Source organism: Orbicella faveolata, unplaced genomic scaffold, assembly GCF_042242905.1.
Source record: "Orbicella faveolata isolate gen_17 unplaced genomic scaffold, um_ofav_v1 contig_47, whole genome shotgun sequence".
Classification (NCBI taxonomy): Eukaryota; Metazoa; Cnidaria; class Anthozoa; order Scleractinia; family Merulinidae; genus Orbicella; species Orbicella faveolata.
In genome coordinates this window covers 25,278,594-25,295,229 of record NW_028301577.1, presented here as the reverse complement: position 1 = coordinate 25,295,229, position 16,636 = coordinate 25,278,594, and the positions used below count along the sequence as shown (strand labels likewise).

Genomic DNA, 16,636 nt, shown 5'->3' with positions numbered 1-16,636 from the left:
CCCTAAACCATCCCAATAGTGCACTCTGCACTAAAAAATGATTCTTAAGACTCTAATTCCATCAAGCTTATGACTCTGCTTATGACTCTGATTTTCAATTTTCACTTGGTCACTAGCGCTCTCAGGACTCCAACTATGACTCTGACTCCGTCAGTAGTGAAAACCAGCCTTAAAATACACAGCAACTCTGACACTAAATACTTAAAGAGTGCTGTGGAGAGGAAATAGAGGAAATATCATAGTCAGTGTCTAACATAAAAGAGATATTGGGAGAATAAAATAACTTCATCAGCTACAGTTTATCACTGGCATCGCTCAGCTTTATTCACTTACAATATGTTTACACATTTGAAGATTTTGAAAGTAAATGCCAAACAATAAAACAGTATACTCTACTTTAGTGGAGTCCCAATTTCTCAAATCCTAAGTTTATTAAATCTGTTGATTAAATTACTTGAAACAAAAAGCCTTTTATCACACTCAAATTTTAAGAAAGGTGTAATCCACGTTCAAGCCTAGTGGTCCACATGGCTGGTGCTATTTTAATTTCTGTAGCATGAAGCAAGTAGGAGTAGTTCTACCCCAAATCTTAGATGCGATGATAGTCCTAAATGGGGTTACCCCAGCACTAGTTCATCAGGACCCATTTATACTTGCTGTTTAAAGAGATGCAGCTGTGAGACTATGGTGTTTTGTCCAAGATAGTCTGCACAGCAAGCGCTCCCATACGAAGGCCTTTGTCTACATTCTGGCCACAAACAAATTGGAGTGGGAGTGAAAATATTGATGGAGAAGACCAACCCCTGCTTCTTCAAAGATTTTTGCTCCCACTCCAATTTGTGCACAGCCAGAATATGGAAAAAGCTTCTCGCATGGCAATGCTTGCTTCGCAGGCCAGGTTCTGTTCTGCTGATAAATTTAGCATGACATCTTGAAATAATACCTTGTTTTGACAAACAAAGATCTGTATCTGTAACAAAAAGGGTGTTGTACAAAAAAACTGTTCACTTAGTAGCGATAAAACAAAACCTTAGGTTCATATTATTTAATGTACTGCATTGCCACTTACAGTTTTTCAAGCTTTAAATTTCCAAAATAATTTTTGTCTGCCTAACTGAATCAAGAAATTAGAATTCCATTGTTCATTTTAGTTAATGTGTACTCAAATTCATCACATTTGCTAACAAGGACAGTATCAGCTTGAATCACAGACAGGCCATAACAAGTGTTGCCATGTTCCTTGATTAAATTATGCATATTGTCTTTAGATTAATAAGATGATTGTGTCTGTGGCTGTTGGTAAGGCCGGTCATACTGGCGCCCATATCTCTCCTGCCAGTTGTACCGATCTTGCCTGTCCTGTTTTTCTGGCCTGTCTTGTCGATCATAATGTTGCTGATTTTGTCGACGATAGCGGCCTTGACCTGGAAATTAGTAGAGAGTGGGTAAGTCAAGCAATTAAAAAATTAAAAAGGCTTCCTAAAATACTCATTGAGTAATACGGGTTATGCCTTTTGCACTAACAGTCTCGATTTAACTGGAAATAACACTGGCCCAGAAAGGGGTCTTGCATTTCTCAGGCCTTTTGTCACACTAGCAAACTGTTCACAGGCAAAATAATCAAACATTAAGCACTATATGTAGACTTAGTGTGAGAGACACCTGTAAAAGTTTTCCCAAGAGGAAAAGAAGTACTCTAAGCAGTTCATACCTTGTCTGTCCTTGAACTGAACAAATCCTCCATGTCTTGTGTCATAAATACGCTCATTGTTTTCTACCAAAGTGCTGACCTGAAAACAAGTCGTAAACACTCTGTATTAAAGTTGTTTGATAAGCTGTAGGTTGAAAAGCTAATAGCAGGGGTTTCATTAATGTTTTCAACAGGAGGGCAACTGGTTTTCACAGGTGGGCAAAACTATTTGATCTGAAATTCTTTATAAGAAAAACTTTCCACTCGGTGATCAAACCAGCAGGTCAAAATAGTCTTCACAGCTGGTCAATTTGCTGGTGCCCAACCCTTAATGAAACACCTGGCTAATAGGCTACAGTATTTAAGATTTTACCTTATCAGCTAATTGCAGCGCCAAGCTCTGAAGGAGAGAAGGCTCGGCTCCTCGGTGCATTACAACTGTCTGAGTTGGCTCATCCCAAGAGGCCTGGAGTGAGAACACAACCTTGCTTAGAGTTGAAATTTGAATTCTTAATGACCACTCAACAAATTTAATTAAAACAACTAATTTTTAATAGTTATGATATGAGCCTGCCCTTACCAGCATATGATCAGTGACATTGCTAGCCAAAACTCAGGGCTTGTGAAGACTGTTGGTGTATGTTAAATGTCAGAATTCCACTGATACCATGGTTGTATAATAATTCTCCAGAAACCTGTTTTGATTTTCTTTGGTGAATTCCATTTAAACTCCAGCTTTGAAGCACAATAATCTTATTTTAAAGTTAGACACAGAGGGAAATTGTTCTTTATTACAATTCTCTGACATCTTAGTAAAATTTGCAGTTAAGTGGTGGACTGCAAAACCTTAAATGGTTATCGCACAGGGCTCTAAGCAAGATTAGAGGACATGGGGTTCAGACCCTGATCCCAAGCGGTGAGCCTTACATGTGTGGCTTTCTCTACGCAGATGTCAAGATTAATTTTTAGATACAAATTACTTAAACTGTTTGACTGTGAAAATAATAATAATAACTACTTATTATCTGAGAGTGAGATCTTTATGGGAAAATCTCAGACTGAGACCTTGCAGTATTGACCAAGCAATAGCGAGGTCTATACGGTAAGGTCAAGGTAATTCTCGTGGGCATTACAGGAAAATAATGTCCTACGATTAGCCAATCAGAGTGCCTGTTATATCAGATACAAGAACAAGCCATATGATAATAATAATAGTAATAATAATAATAATAATAATAATTGAAAAAGAAACAATATCACAAACCTGCAGCTCTTCGTTGATGATCATTTTGCTGATAGTGCTGTGCACCACAGATGGAGGCAAATCAAACATTTCAGCCAACGTATACAAACTACAAGTAAAGACAACAAATACATACTTGAGCTGACACTGGCACACCAATCACAAAAAGAACGGATAAAGATGGTTGGATAACTGGCCATTTATACCAGAAAAATAAACCACGGCTTCCACAAGCTGCAGCTTACATAAGACGTGAACTGGACCATTTATACTAGCGGATATTATATAAGATGTGAAGTGCTCCTATAAATGATTTCTGGCTTATTCATGACTAATGCCTTGCTTTTGTGCTGGTTGTCATAGCAATCGCAGAATTATGCCAGCTGTCATGCAAGTGGGAAAAAATTGGGCTTGCGCAGTGTGAGGTTGCATCTTAATTAAGCCCCAAACAAGGAGTGATACCATTTTTATAGTGTTTCCCATCTTATATAAGCCATGAAGAGCTCAAAACCCTTGTGTTACACAAGCCGTGGCTTACGAAAGATGCGAACTGGTACTGTTCATATGGTAAGTGCATGACTTATGTAAGCTGCAGCTTGTGTAAGCCATGGCTTATTTTCCTCATAGAAATGGGCTTTTTATTTTCCTGTTATGATGTAACATTAAACAGCATTGCTCCTGACTTGAAAAGATTTCATGACAATTATTTTTCTGCAGATAAAAAGTTCTCAAGAAAGAACTGATGCTGTCTTACATCAAACCACAGCAGGAATTTGAACTTGTCAAACCATCTTTCAATCCAGTCACCTTGTATATCCCCTTTATTATGATAAAGATTGCTAATTCTGACTGATTTCCTCAAAAGATACTGCTGCTTAACCTATGTATTCTGTAGGTTTCTTTACTATGACCATGATCAAGTTTGTCTTCCTCTGTGTTACGAAAAATTGCCTAAGTCTAGTTTTAGAACAATCTAGAGCTGGAAGTCATCCAGCCATGACCAATTTGTATGAGAACATTCTAGAACATTCTGATCCTTATGTAATTACTCAGATTAGAAACTGTGTCAAACTACTTAATTTAGCTTGTAATAGAAGTTTCTGGAACTTCAAAGTGCACCTTACCCCCAAATTTTTTTTTCGCTAAAACAAATCTAGACTTTATTTGAAGCATTTGGGCGAAGAAATTTTTGAATTTGGTTGAATCCTCGATTTTCTATGCCCTTTCAAAGTCGCGATTAAGTGTTTCACGACCGCGTTTTAGGGAGTCTGGGGCGGCGGTACCTGATGACGTCTACCCAGGAACCAAACACAATAGCGCCTCAGTCAACTCACTGTATTTGCTCGAGAAAATAGAATGCAAAACTAATCGTTCCGATGTATTTTGGAACTAAAACGTCCAAGTTGTGTCTCAGAATCATTTCTTTTTCGTCACTGGAGTCAGAGTTAAGTTTCGATTCGGAAGGCTCCGAAATAAACTTCGATCGAGCACGTTCGACAACTGTGAACTCACTGCTTAGAGCTTTGAGAGCAATTTGCAATATTTCAAGCGACGACGGGGAAGACGTCTTTGCGGACGAGCTGCTTGTATATTAGGAATGGAAAGCTAGATACGAAGTGGAGGAGCAGGCAAACGAACAGCAGGAAAGAAAACTCAAGGACTGCTTTGGATGGTAATTTCGTCAACTAAATATAAGATTCCCACGCGTGTTTATAGCCCGTTTACATTTGTCCTTACTGAGAATGTATTTTGTCAAGGTTCTGTTAAATCCAGTTTGTGTTTTACTTTCAGTTGAATGCTTCATATTTATAAGAGCGACGTGTGTGTTGCAGTTTTCGAGACCTGATGACCTCCAAAACATTGGCTTCGATCAATTGAAAATCGTATTGTCTGGACCTGTATTTTTGAAGCTGCGGGAGGCAAGGCGGAAGGAAACATTTCATACAATTACCGATTTCACATTGTCACACGTTTCAAGTCGTAACTCCAAATAACCAATGTAAATTGTTCTCAAAGTTTGCAGTGAAATTCGTCGGATAAGCGAAAAGGATGTGTTCCCTAAGCGGTCCGCAGATAATGTTACGCTGTCATATTTTCGACGCTATTGCACAGAATCTTTGTCACACTGCTGATTTCCAAACCTTCGAAAAACTCTGTGAGTCTAACAATTTTGTTATCATGTAATTCTAGAGGATTAATCTTCGACTTTCATCTAAATCGAAAGAGAAATAAGTGTTGGTTAGCGGCGTACAGTTGCGATCTATTTACGTATCAGTATAACGCTTCTTGATCATGACCGGATCACACAACTTTGCTGGTTATGTTATAAATACTGTGGGATTGGAAGATATAGGTTGTCGGTGGTATTTCTACAAATTGCTGGTTAGCTTTAAGCAGAAAATTTATGAAAACAGCGTTCGAAAGTCTGCGGAACAAATTCCAGTGAGAGTTCTTCAATGGTTCTCACAGATTCAGTTCGCTTGTTTCGGTTCGACAAAATCAACCATTGTTTACGTCTTTATTGCACCATTAGCCGATCATCGCCAGTAAATTGTACAGTATACCTTTCTTTAAATCTGGAATGTTGTTGCAACAGCCGATAGCACCTCTGGAAGGCGTTTCTGCGCACTTTTCGAATGTGTATTGCACCATCCTGAAGGAGATGAGAGGAAATGAGATATCCAACCTTCCTGGGTAGACGTCACAAGAGCCGCTGGACCCATTCTCCTCAAACTCGGTCGTGAAACAAAATGGCGGTGTTTTGGAGCTATTTTCGAGATTTCGCTGTGGCACAGAAAATCGAGGATTTAACGGAATCCAAAAATTTTTTCGCAGAACTATTTCAAATAATAAGTAGATTCGTTCTAGCGAAAAAAAATTTTTGGGGTTAGGTGCACTTTAAGCCTCATGTATGTTAGAGCGAGAGTTTCTGCTGTAAGAGAGATTGATTCAAATTTGAAGAAGCTTAGTGCTGTAAATTCATGAAGTTACCTTACGGAAATAAATTACTTTGTTGCTGTTACCAGCGATGCTGAGTTCTGTCTGGAAACAACCCTGCTCTACAACGATACTCGTAACACTCTGGTCAAATCTGACAAAATATGCAGTAATGTCCACACAAGGTGGATAACTAAAGGTTTATCTACCACGCCTGTAACACTGGGCTCAGTAACAAAACATACTCACCTTGTGGGAAACATTATTCTAAACTCCTAAAGGATGGCCCATCATTTTCTGGAGGGGGAAGGGGTTGGTTGGGCAATTTCCAATAAAAAATTCCTGCACAGTAAAAACTGCTGCAGAAAAATCTTGTAAGGGGAGCCATGGGGAAAAAAAAATTAAGGAAATTCTTTCTATTATTTTTATTTGGATTTAGACATTAAAACAATTCTTGCACAAACTATTGCCTGACTAAAAAAATCATGCACAGCTTAAAGGTGAGAAAGAAATGTCATGCCCCCCAAAATTGCCCAACCCCAACTCAACAAAAATATAATGGTCTGTCCCTAAATATCGGTAGAAGTAGCATGAAATGGTGTGATGTGATCTTGAGTAGAAGTGCTGTGCATGGTTGAGGAAAGAGGGCAAAATCCAGGGCTAGCTAGCAGAGAGTAAAAAATAAAATAAAGGATGATCCAAAGAAATACACCTTTATGAGTGATATTCAGAGCGAAATAAAGCAAACAGGATGTTTTCAAGAAGGAATGCTAATTTTGATTTTGACATTACCAAGTGAAAGTCAGGCATAACAATTAAAAGAGATTTTCATCAAGAATATCATGCACAAGTTTTTCCAAATGAGGTAGTGTGTATTGTAAACATTCTATGCATTGCTACATTTCCCCGTTCCTCTGAATGTTTAAGTACCTCAATGAGTCATACACGCTGTTATATGTGAACAAATATGTTCTCAGGCTTTCCTCTTGAATTTTCCTGTGAGAAAAAAAGAAAAGCCAATTTCACATTATTGATGATTGATGTCACTTTCATACAGTATCTACTATGCACTTGATCATACATCCAATTTTTTATATTGAGACCTAAAAGCAGAAGCTAAAAACAGACATTACCTTGTCAACATTTCTTGTACTTGCTCTGTTTGGCGAAACAATTTCCATACCTATCATGCCACAGAGAACGGTTTTTAACTTGGTGTATTTTTGCCTTAATATGTATCTTATTTTATATATACTGTAATTATCATCTCAATAATTCTTATTTATTAGTTTTTTAATTCTTAGTCAGCAGGACCCCGTTGATAACGGTACTTTGTACTGAAAGGTTATCCTGGGTAAATATTCGATTATTATCATTGTCATTATTATTATTATTATTATTATTATTATTATTATTATTAACAGTAATTGGACCAAGTGGAGTACAATTCAGGGAAAACTCACCCAAGTAATGTCAAAATCGGACAAGCATGAAGCGCAAGGCTGATTTGAAATTACGAGCACGATTTCTTCCAAATTGTATGGTACAAAGTCCAATTACCAATTACATGCAATTGTATCTATAACAAATTTCGGAATTAAAAATGTCTCTTGATTAATTCTTTTGAGCGAACACATCTGTAGCGCTTTTCATAAGTTTTGAAAACTTTAGGAAGCATTGCAAAGGAAGCCATTGAAGCATGCGTAATTGATGTGCAAATCCTGTGGTATCCAATTACAGGTATCCAATTACAAAAAGTTCAAATTGCATACCTGTAATTGGACACCCAGGTGGTTGCGTGCCAGTTACGTGACAAATAGGTGGGTGGAGAACCAATCATGATCAAGAATTTTGTTATAGATATTATTATTATTATTATTGTTGTTGTTGTTGTTGTTGTTGTTGTTGTTATTATTATTATTATTAGAAAGAAAGATAATCTAACATTCACCAAGCAATCCAGGCAGCCAAACAACCAACAAACAACAACAATGATAATTTATAACTAGTTCTTTTTAGGCAAGGCCAGAGTAAACTGTGAAAATTGCTGGTAGGTATTTCAATCCTGGTTGTCTCAAAATTTTCCAAAAGTCAGTTAGGGGCTTTATTCCATGCACTCCTTCAGTTAATGTTTTAATAGTTAGAAAAAAACATCTGTCATATTCGAGATAATCCTGCATTCTTTCCCGACCAATAATTAGTTTTTTTAGGAGAAGGTTGGTTTTAAGTGGACATAGTTCCAAAAGTTTCATGTTACCTTGACCGCTAATATGTAGTCCTTGCATTGTTTCCAGTCTCCCTTCTTCATGGCTTTGGATGCAGCTACTACATGTTCACGCATACTCTCTGGAGGACCTGGGATTAATCCATAAGGATATAAGTCAGTGGCCTGTTAAATACCATGAAAATAGACTGCCAAACATCCAACAACTTACCAACAGGAACAAAGTATCTTTTTCATAATATATCAAACACAAAAGACCATGTTTGAACACATTTCCAAACACTGAGAAGAGAGTGGAAAATAGGACACGTAGTGGAGTATTTTTGACAAAGTTCAGGGTGTTTAAAAATTTGGTCAAATACTGTCTTAAGTGTTTGATATATCTTCTCAATCGAAACTAAAACTAAGGAGAAAACAAAAAAAATGAAATCATGAAAATCTATGCTAATTAAGATCAGATATCCAAACACCACCACCGTCATGATTTCCTTTGTTTAAACTTGATGAATTATTTCTACTTTAAAATTCATTAAAATGAGTCTGAGAATTAATTTTCAACAAACATAAGCATGACATGTTCTCCAAAATAAAAGAACAAGACTTCAATTTATTTATTACACTTGTCATACAGTGACATCAAGGGAAAACATTTATCCCAACTGTTTCCTGTAGTGACAAAACCTTGTCCCTTTAAGAAAATGGCCTGCATATTTACAAGTCAAGGAAAAACAGCTTCATGTACTAACCAACTAACGTTTGCTTTTCACTTTGTCGTAACTGATAGTGGAAACTCTTGCTAAAAATACGTGGTCTGTAGTCATACGCATGGGCTGAAAAAAAAAAAAAAAGTAGAAAAGTTATACTAGACTTGCAAGTCCTTCCTCATGCAGTGTAGAGCTGATATAATATAATACACTAAACTTTAAACAAAAAACAGAAAAGATCTTCCTGATAAAGCCAGATTTAGTAAGAGGGCTGATAGGGCCACAATCACTTTGTTTGTCTAGTAAATCTATCCCACAATGCAGGAAATAGATTAGTACGTCTACATTTTTATTCTCTGGGGGGTGTTCCACCTGCTTGCCCCTAAATTGTTGGACTTACACATAACAATAATTGGAATGTTTTGTTTTGAACACATACCGGCCATCCAAGGGATTTCCATTAACATTGCTGAAGTAAGATAGACACACTCCAACAGCTCAAGGTTTATATGCATGTGGAATGGAACCTGGAATTCAGATAAAACAACAATGACGGGGATCAAAAGGGACACTATTGAATCATTCAAGTAACTACCTCCTTTAAAAAGAGGATAAGTACCAGGGACAAAACTGGTTTCACATCACTACACATAATAGGAAGGCACAGTGGCCTCATGGTTACTGCGCTTGTTCTCGGATTGAGTGGTCTGGGTTCAAGCTCTGGCTGGAGAAATTGTGTTGTGTTCTTGGGTAAGACACTTCACTCTCAGAGTTCCTCTCTCCACCCAGGTGTATAAATGGGTACCGAAAAATTTAATGTTGCGGGGTATTCCTTTGATGGACTAATATCCTGTCCAGGGGGGAGCAGAAACACTCCTAGTCTCTTTACGCTACAGAAACTGGAGAACAAGCTATGGTCTGATGGGCTACTTAGTTCATATGCAGACTTCACCTTTTTACACACATTACTTCTCAAAACAGTAACACTAAGTAACAAAACAGTGACAACATAGCATTCAAGCATGACTTGCTCGCAGAACATACACTGTATGACCATTGTAGAAGAACAAGACCACTCAGATTGACCAATCATAAACATTTACCTCACAGAGCATTTGCTGAACTACAATAAAAATGTAAGCAGCATTTTTTTTTAGATCTCCATGAATGTGATCACCATTTCATTTTATCCATGCCTCCCCCCCCCCCAACAAACCCCTTCACCACCTTCTATTCCAGGAGGTCCATCCATCTGCTAACAGAAATTATTCTGGTTACAATACCTGTCTTCTCTTCTCAATCTTTTCTTGTTCTGGGGTTCTCTCATACTGTCTCTGCTGCATTAAACCCTAAAAAGCAATTTCAAAAAATGTACTGCAATTTTTAGAATGATGTTGTGCTCTGTTAGAAATAGATATCTTATGAGATGTTTTGGTGTGTAGCATTGCTGTATATTTTTATGAGTTGTGCTGTATTTTGACGAGCCCTATGGGCTTGTCAAAATACAAACATCAAATAAAAATATAAAGCGATACTACACACCAAAACATCTAATAAGAGATTTGTTATCCAACTGCTGTAGTCAATAAATTCATCAATGAAAGGGGGAGAGTGTAACAGTTTTGTGTACATTCGCTGACCTGTATGGCAAACAGGTTTTCTACTGTACAAATAACAAAATCGCTGAATATTTGTACTGTTACTTGGATGGCATTTGCTGCAGTTGGATAACAAATACAGGTTATTGACTGAGCGTGAAGTCAAGATGGCTGGATATTGGCCAAGTTCTTATTTCATGTGTTTATGGCCTGAGACGGAGTGAAGGTCATAAATTTGAAAAAACAGAACAAGGCCAATATCCAGCCAGCTTGATCAAACAAGCTTAGACAATAAAGGATTTACTGTATGGCTTTCAGGGAAATTTTCTTGCAGGACACGGCAGGTAGTCCCCAGTGGGCAAGATAGCCCCATCTTGCCCGCTTGGGTAACCAATCAAAGCACAGAATTTGGTTCATCTTGTCCACTCATGGAGCTAGCCATATAATAACTCATAATATTACTGGTATCTGTCTGTTCAGCAATTGTTGTGGCCATTTACTAAACAGGCATTATATCACACAGACCTGCGCAAGAAGCTCTTTAGCTCTTCCACTTGACTGGACATCATGCAGTGCATTGTGGGCATCCTTGATCATGCCATGCCTGAAGGCACACAGGCCAAGTTGTACCATGGTCCTGTTGTAGAGAATCTGGATGGTGCAAAAACAACACAGATCATCAGAGAATAAAGACAATTGTCAAATAGTTGATTTTGTATTGATGAACTACATGTATCAAATTCTCAGCAACGGCATTAAGAAATGTATTAATAAATTAACAAATTAAAAATATATGGAATTCATATAACATTTCACACTTGTGACAAAAGAGAAGAGCTCCTAAATTTTCCTAAAATTTTAAATGCTAAATTAGCTAATAAATGCAGGTATCTTCAAGAGTATGGTAATTAATTGAACAAAGTAAATACAGAAAACAAGAGAAAGAGAATAAAATATATTTACTGCAAAAAAATCCTAAGAACAACAGTGAAAGAGAAAAGCAAACAAATAAATGACTGTATGAGTTGCTTTTATTACAATACTGGGCAAGAAATTCTACATTGTATGTTTCATTTACTAAGGCTAAAGACAAAAATATTGACTGTGGCCAACTCTCATGAAACATGCGGCAGTGTGAACACCGGATAGTCTTAACACAAGACTAGTCTGATATCACTTCTTCTACTGCTTTATCTACCACATGTGTAAAACTCAGCTCAGTAACCACAAATACTAAGCTTGTGGAAAACATATGGATGCAATGAGATATAAGTTTCTAGTTCAAGTAAGCTGAGAATTAAAATATACACTGTACCAGTGTCACTTAATTATCTCTTTTGATTAATTTATGACAATTTTTTGGCAAATTGTCAATGGTTTCTAAGCTAAATTGCAAGACCTTTTGGAGACAGAGATGCCATTTTTCAGGTTAGTGTGGCATTTGACAATGCTACTTCCAATGGTTCTTCCATTTTGATTGCCCATTTGAAATGGGGATCAGGGTTGGCGTAGTGGTGAGAGTGCTCCCCTCCCACCAATGTGGCCCAGGTTCAATTCTGGCCCACTGTCATATGCTTACTCTGAGGGATTTTCTCCTGGTTCTCCCACTCTCAACATTTCCAATTTCCAATTCAATCATGATAGAGGATCATCTACATGAAACCCAGCTTGGACTGATGAGGCTTCCTCTCTAAATATTATTATTTATTTCAAAAGTAGTCCAATATCAATCAAAGGGTAGCCAAAATGTTGTTACACAAACCTGCGTTGGAATGTCAGAATGTTGGATGGTCTCCTGTAAATGTGACATGAGCATCAGATCACGAGCCTCGAACCAGCGATCATGTAGAGCATGGTGATACACGTGACAGAGCATGGCTCTAGTTCGGATACGGTCTGAAGTGTCGCGTGAGTAGATGAACTTGCACATCTTATCTACCTTCTCGGACGAACTGGGTCCTTCTTTCTTTTGTTTTTCAGCTGGTTGTTCCGTTTCTGTTTTCTCACCCTCTGTTGAGTCCTTATCTGCTTCTGCATAAATAAGGACCAAATTAATTACTGAGTACATTGATGTACTATGATAACAGGGTTCGTAGCCTTTTTCAGAAACAAATTTCCAGGACTTTTCCAGGACCTTTCCAGGACTCAGATTGATTTTTCCACGACTCTAAAATTCACATTAACCCTTTCACTCCCATTATCTTAATGTTAATTCTCCTTACTGTCTGCCATACATCTCATATTTTTTTACTTGAGTTTAACAGATTTCCAGAACTTTCCAGGACCAGTAGCCCTTTTCCAGGACTTTCCAGTCCTGGAAAATGCCACAATAAAATTCCAGGACTTTCCAGGTTTTCCAGGACCCATATGAACCCTGTGATAAGTTTAGCTCCAAAAACTTAAAGTTGGTCCCCCCTTCACTATAGTCCATGGCTCTGGTCTAGGAAAAATTATGAGGGGCCCAACTGAGGTTGCTAACCATGAACTCTAGGTGCCCAGCACTTACGCTTACAGTATATGACAAATGTAAGTTTTTCCAGTCACCCTGAGGTAAAGTTAGTAACCTGTGGCACCCAGGCACTTCTGGAGCACAGCCCTGATAGTCATTGACAGCAAGCATTACAATATTTTGCACCTTTCCTTTCCTTTGATACATTTATTTGTGAGTTAAAAATTTCTTCAGATGTGCCTGCAAAGTAAACCCTTGAAATGATTTCACAAAACACACTGCAACTCACAATCCACACACAACCCCCCCCCCCCCCCCCGTCCAAAAACAAAGAAACAACAGAAAAGTACCCAAGGATAACTTGCACATGGTACTAACCAGTTTCCTTGTTTTCCTCATCATTTATAAGCTCAGCATCAATCTAGAAACAGAATGACAGTCATAATTTATTCTATGTAAAGCACTTCGCAAGTACATGTACTTTTCATCCCAGGTACTTATCGTATGGCCAGTCAGAAGCCCGGCAGTATTTGCTTGAGTGTCATATATTAATAATTATTGGCTTTGCATTACTACACCACATAATTGGCTTAAACTCAAGCAACTTTTTCATCCCACTATGCGTCAAGCTATGTGTATTTACTTTGATTGGTTCATTGAATTGTCTGTGCTCTTAATCTGTGGTTGCCTGCAGTAATTTCTCTGGTTTGGTTTCTGAAACTCAATTGAAGGGGTAAATGGAATAAAGCCCTGGGTGAGTTTCGGAAAACTTTGAGGTAACCAGCATTGAAATACCTCCAAGCCATGGTTGCAGTTTACTCTTGTCTTCATCACTGTCCAAAAAGAACTTGTAATGATAATTTATTGGTAGATAGTTCCTTTTAGGCAAAGCCATAGTAAACTATGAAAATTGCTGGTAGGTATTTCAATCCTGGTTGCCTCAAAATTTTCCAGAAGTCACTTAGAGCTTAATTCCACGCACCCCTTTAATTGAAAACTGCTCTAGATATAGTATCAAATCAAATGTGCATAAGGGGTAAAGTCTGCAAGTGAGACTTTGAACCCATCAGGTCAAAATTGTCTTAAGGCAAAGCTAGAGGTATTTCTATGTCCCCCTAGATGGGATTATAGTCCAGTAAAGGGTTCCCCACCCACCTTGTACGGTGAAGACAGGCCCCAAGAGAAAAACATGTCTTGCACAACAACCAGATCAAAAACAACACGGTGAAATTATTTTATATTATCAAATTTTAATCAGCACGATAAGACGCAACTTTTAGCAAAGTTTAAAAAAAATTCTGTACATAGGGTTCAGAGCCCCCTTAAACTTTCAAAAATTTAAGGTGGCTCTGAACCCCATGAACAGATATTTTTAAAACTTTGCCAAAAGTTTCGTCTTATTGTGCTCATTACAATTCAATAATATAAAAAAATTTTACCGTGCCATTTTTAAATTATAAGCCCCTAAAGCTGTAATTAAGGGTGTTTTTAGCAGGTCACACGATTGCTATGGTAACCTATTGTGTCACAAAAATGATAACAATGTGTTAACCAATAATTGTGTTAACCAGTAATTATTTCATGATTGTAGCATTCACTGATAAAGAGTGGTTAGAATGACCCATCCAAATCTAACTGCTGGAAACTGTTTTGAGAAACCTTAATGCTAACCCAGGATTAAAAGTTAACCGAAGTATTCATTTTTCTTGCATAAAACTGTTTTTACTGCTTATGTTTTGTGTAGTTTGAGGTTAGTCAAGCTCAAAACTGAAGGACAAACAGTATAAACAGAAAACCCCACCAAAAAGTTACAAAACTCAAATCAAGATTCTCGCTAATCCTGGGTTAGCTTAATCGGGCTTTGAGCAACCCGGCCCTGCAGTCCAGCCCACTTATCCTTAGGCCACTACACCTCCCATTTAGGAATTCCTTTAAGTTTACAATACAAACCTTGTAGTAAAGATGCTCAATGTGGCGCAAGTAAACTCTGCAGATTTCTGATCGTGACCCATTTACTTCCAGGTAGCTTTGTAACTTTGTAATGAGTTCACAAACTATTTCTTCATCCCTCAGTCTAAATAAGAGAAAGCAAAAATAATGATTATTACAGGATTGTCAACCAGCAAAAATTACCAACTACTTCACCATCTCGGCCAGACAAGCTGTTGGGCTATTTTCATGGTTGTCACAGACATCACTTTTAAAAATTCCCTGACTTTTCCCTCATAAAAATTAAACAATTTCCCTCACCAAATAAATAAAAAATGTCACATGTAAATTAGTAGTGGCTTCTGACCTCAACTTACAGCCATCCTTTCTACTCGTTCATTAAGACTGATAAGTTTGCAACAAATTTTCCCTCTTCATAAAGGAAAAATATCGCTGAGATTACAATGACCCCGAATGTTTCCTCTAGCCTTCAAAGGTATTAAAACAGCCATGTGAAATTATTTCAATTTTCCCTGACTCAAAATAAAATTCCCTGACTTTTCCCTGACCTTGAAGAATTATTTCCCTGACCATTTCATGACCTGTGGCAACCCCGATTTTTGTGATTTTTTAGGGAAAAAAAAAAATCTGCCTACACCAACAAAACCACCAATGAGAACATTTTGTTACAACCCTGCTTGTCCCAACTACCCCAAGTGTAAATCTCAAAATACCTCCCAAGTTGGTCAAAACTCTCAAAATCAAGTTTCTCACACGAAAATAAAAATTATGGATGCTGTTGACTCTGAATATTGGAAGATAATTAGTTAGATACCTTGTCACATATTCAGTGGAATGGCAGTCACATCCTTGAAGCATTTTTGTGAATTCATCATCCATACGCTCAACAGTAATCAGGGGACAGCCTCGTACTTTCAAGGGTTGATCCAAATGCTAAAGGAATCATCACATACTAAAGAATTACGCTTAAAAAGACTAAATGAGGTTATGAGAACATCTCTATCAAGAAAATGCAAAGAAACTTATTTAAAAATCTTTCTATCCAATTATTGATGGCATTGAATGCAGTTAATGTAATTTAACAGAGTTAACAACAAAGAGCATCTGAGTTCCCATAGTTGTCAGCAGTGTTTTGATATGTGCATGCACCAGGACTCTATGCGCTCCCGACTGAGACTTGTGTTGGCAGCCTTCACAGTGATAGCGTTTACAGTGAGTATTGTTTTGCATGGGAGCATGTCTTGAAGAATTCCCCGTCCCTTCCCTCCCTCTTTCCACTATTAATTCAGTGTGACAGGTGCCTGTCTCCCCTTCCGGGTGGGGGTTCAGTTGCCAGGATTTGCCAGCCATGGGAGCAGTCTTCGTCTAGGAGCTGGCTTCCAACAGTGGAAGCTCCTGGATGTCTCAGGGACACAACCTCCATTTAGCAATGCAGTTGTTAATTTTTTGCAATATGATAAGGAAATTTAAGAATGACAAATTTCAACAATCAGCCAGCACAATATTCCTAAAAGACACTTCAAACTTGTGCCTATTACATGTAGGATCAACTGTTTTATGCCGTTTAAGTTTCAAAGAAAGTGGTTGTGTACGAACCAAACCACTCTTAATAAGGGTGTGTGTACATTATACCAGGGCGACTTTCATTTTGGTACAAGTTCAATCCACATCCCTCTTGTGGTTCAGTATTCGTTTACATGATACCAACACAAACTGTCATACCGGAGTGAATCATACCTGTGTGATTTCACCCCAATTCCTGTTGGAATGGAGTGACATTTTCATTCTGATATGAAAATTTACTCATGTCTCATGTAAACATAGCATAACTGTTCTACTGG

General features: G+C 37.8%; 1 protein-coding gene across 1 annotated transcript in view; it reads right to left on the bottom strand.

The window, feature by feature from the left end:
• Positions 1–293: 293 nt before the first annotated feature.
• The window catches only part of LOC110052004 (eukaryotic translation initiation factor 3 subunit C-like), a 30,187-nt gene continuing 13,844 nt past the window's right edge, over positions 294–16,636 (bottom strand). Inside the window, exons 15-29 of the mRNA XM_089278918.1 lie at positions 15,610–15,728; positions 14,796–14,919; positions 13,224–13,266; positions 12,159–12,427; positions 10,922–11,047; positions 10,082–10,147; positions 9,238–9,325; positions 8,841–8,924; positions 8,128–8,225; positions 7,004–7,053; positions 6,801–6,866; positions 2,955–3,042; positions 2,064–2,156; positions 1,712–1,790; positions 294–1,424 (exon numbers count right to left, since the gene is read on the bottom strand). Coding sequence (XP_089135044.1) covers positions 1,270–1,424; positions 1,712–1,790; positions 2,064–2,156; positions 2,955–3,042; positions 6,801–6,866; positions 7,004–7,053; positions 8,128–8,225; positions 8,841–8,924; positions 9,238–9,325; positions 10,082–10,147; positions 10,922–11,047; positions 12,159–12,427; positions 13,224–13,266; positions 14,796–14,919; positions 15,610–15,728 — 1,548 coding nt within the window. The 3' untranslated portion in view covers positions 294–1,269. The remainder of the gene's footprint in view (positions 1,425–1,711; positions 1,791–2,063; positions 2,157–2,954; positions 3,043–6,800; positions 6,867–7,003; positions 7,054–8,127; positions 8,226–8,840; positions 8,925–9,237; positions 9,326–10,081; positions 10,148–10,921; positions 11,048–12,158; positions 12,428–13,223; positions 13,267–14,795; positions 14,920–15,609; positions 15,729–16,636) is intronic.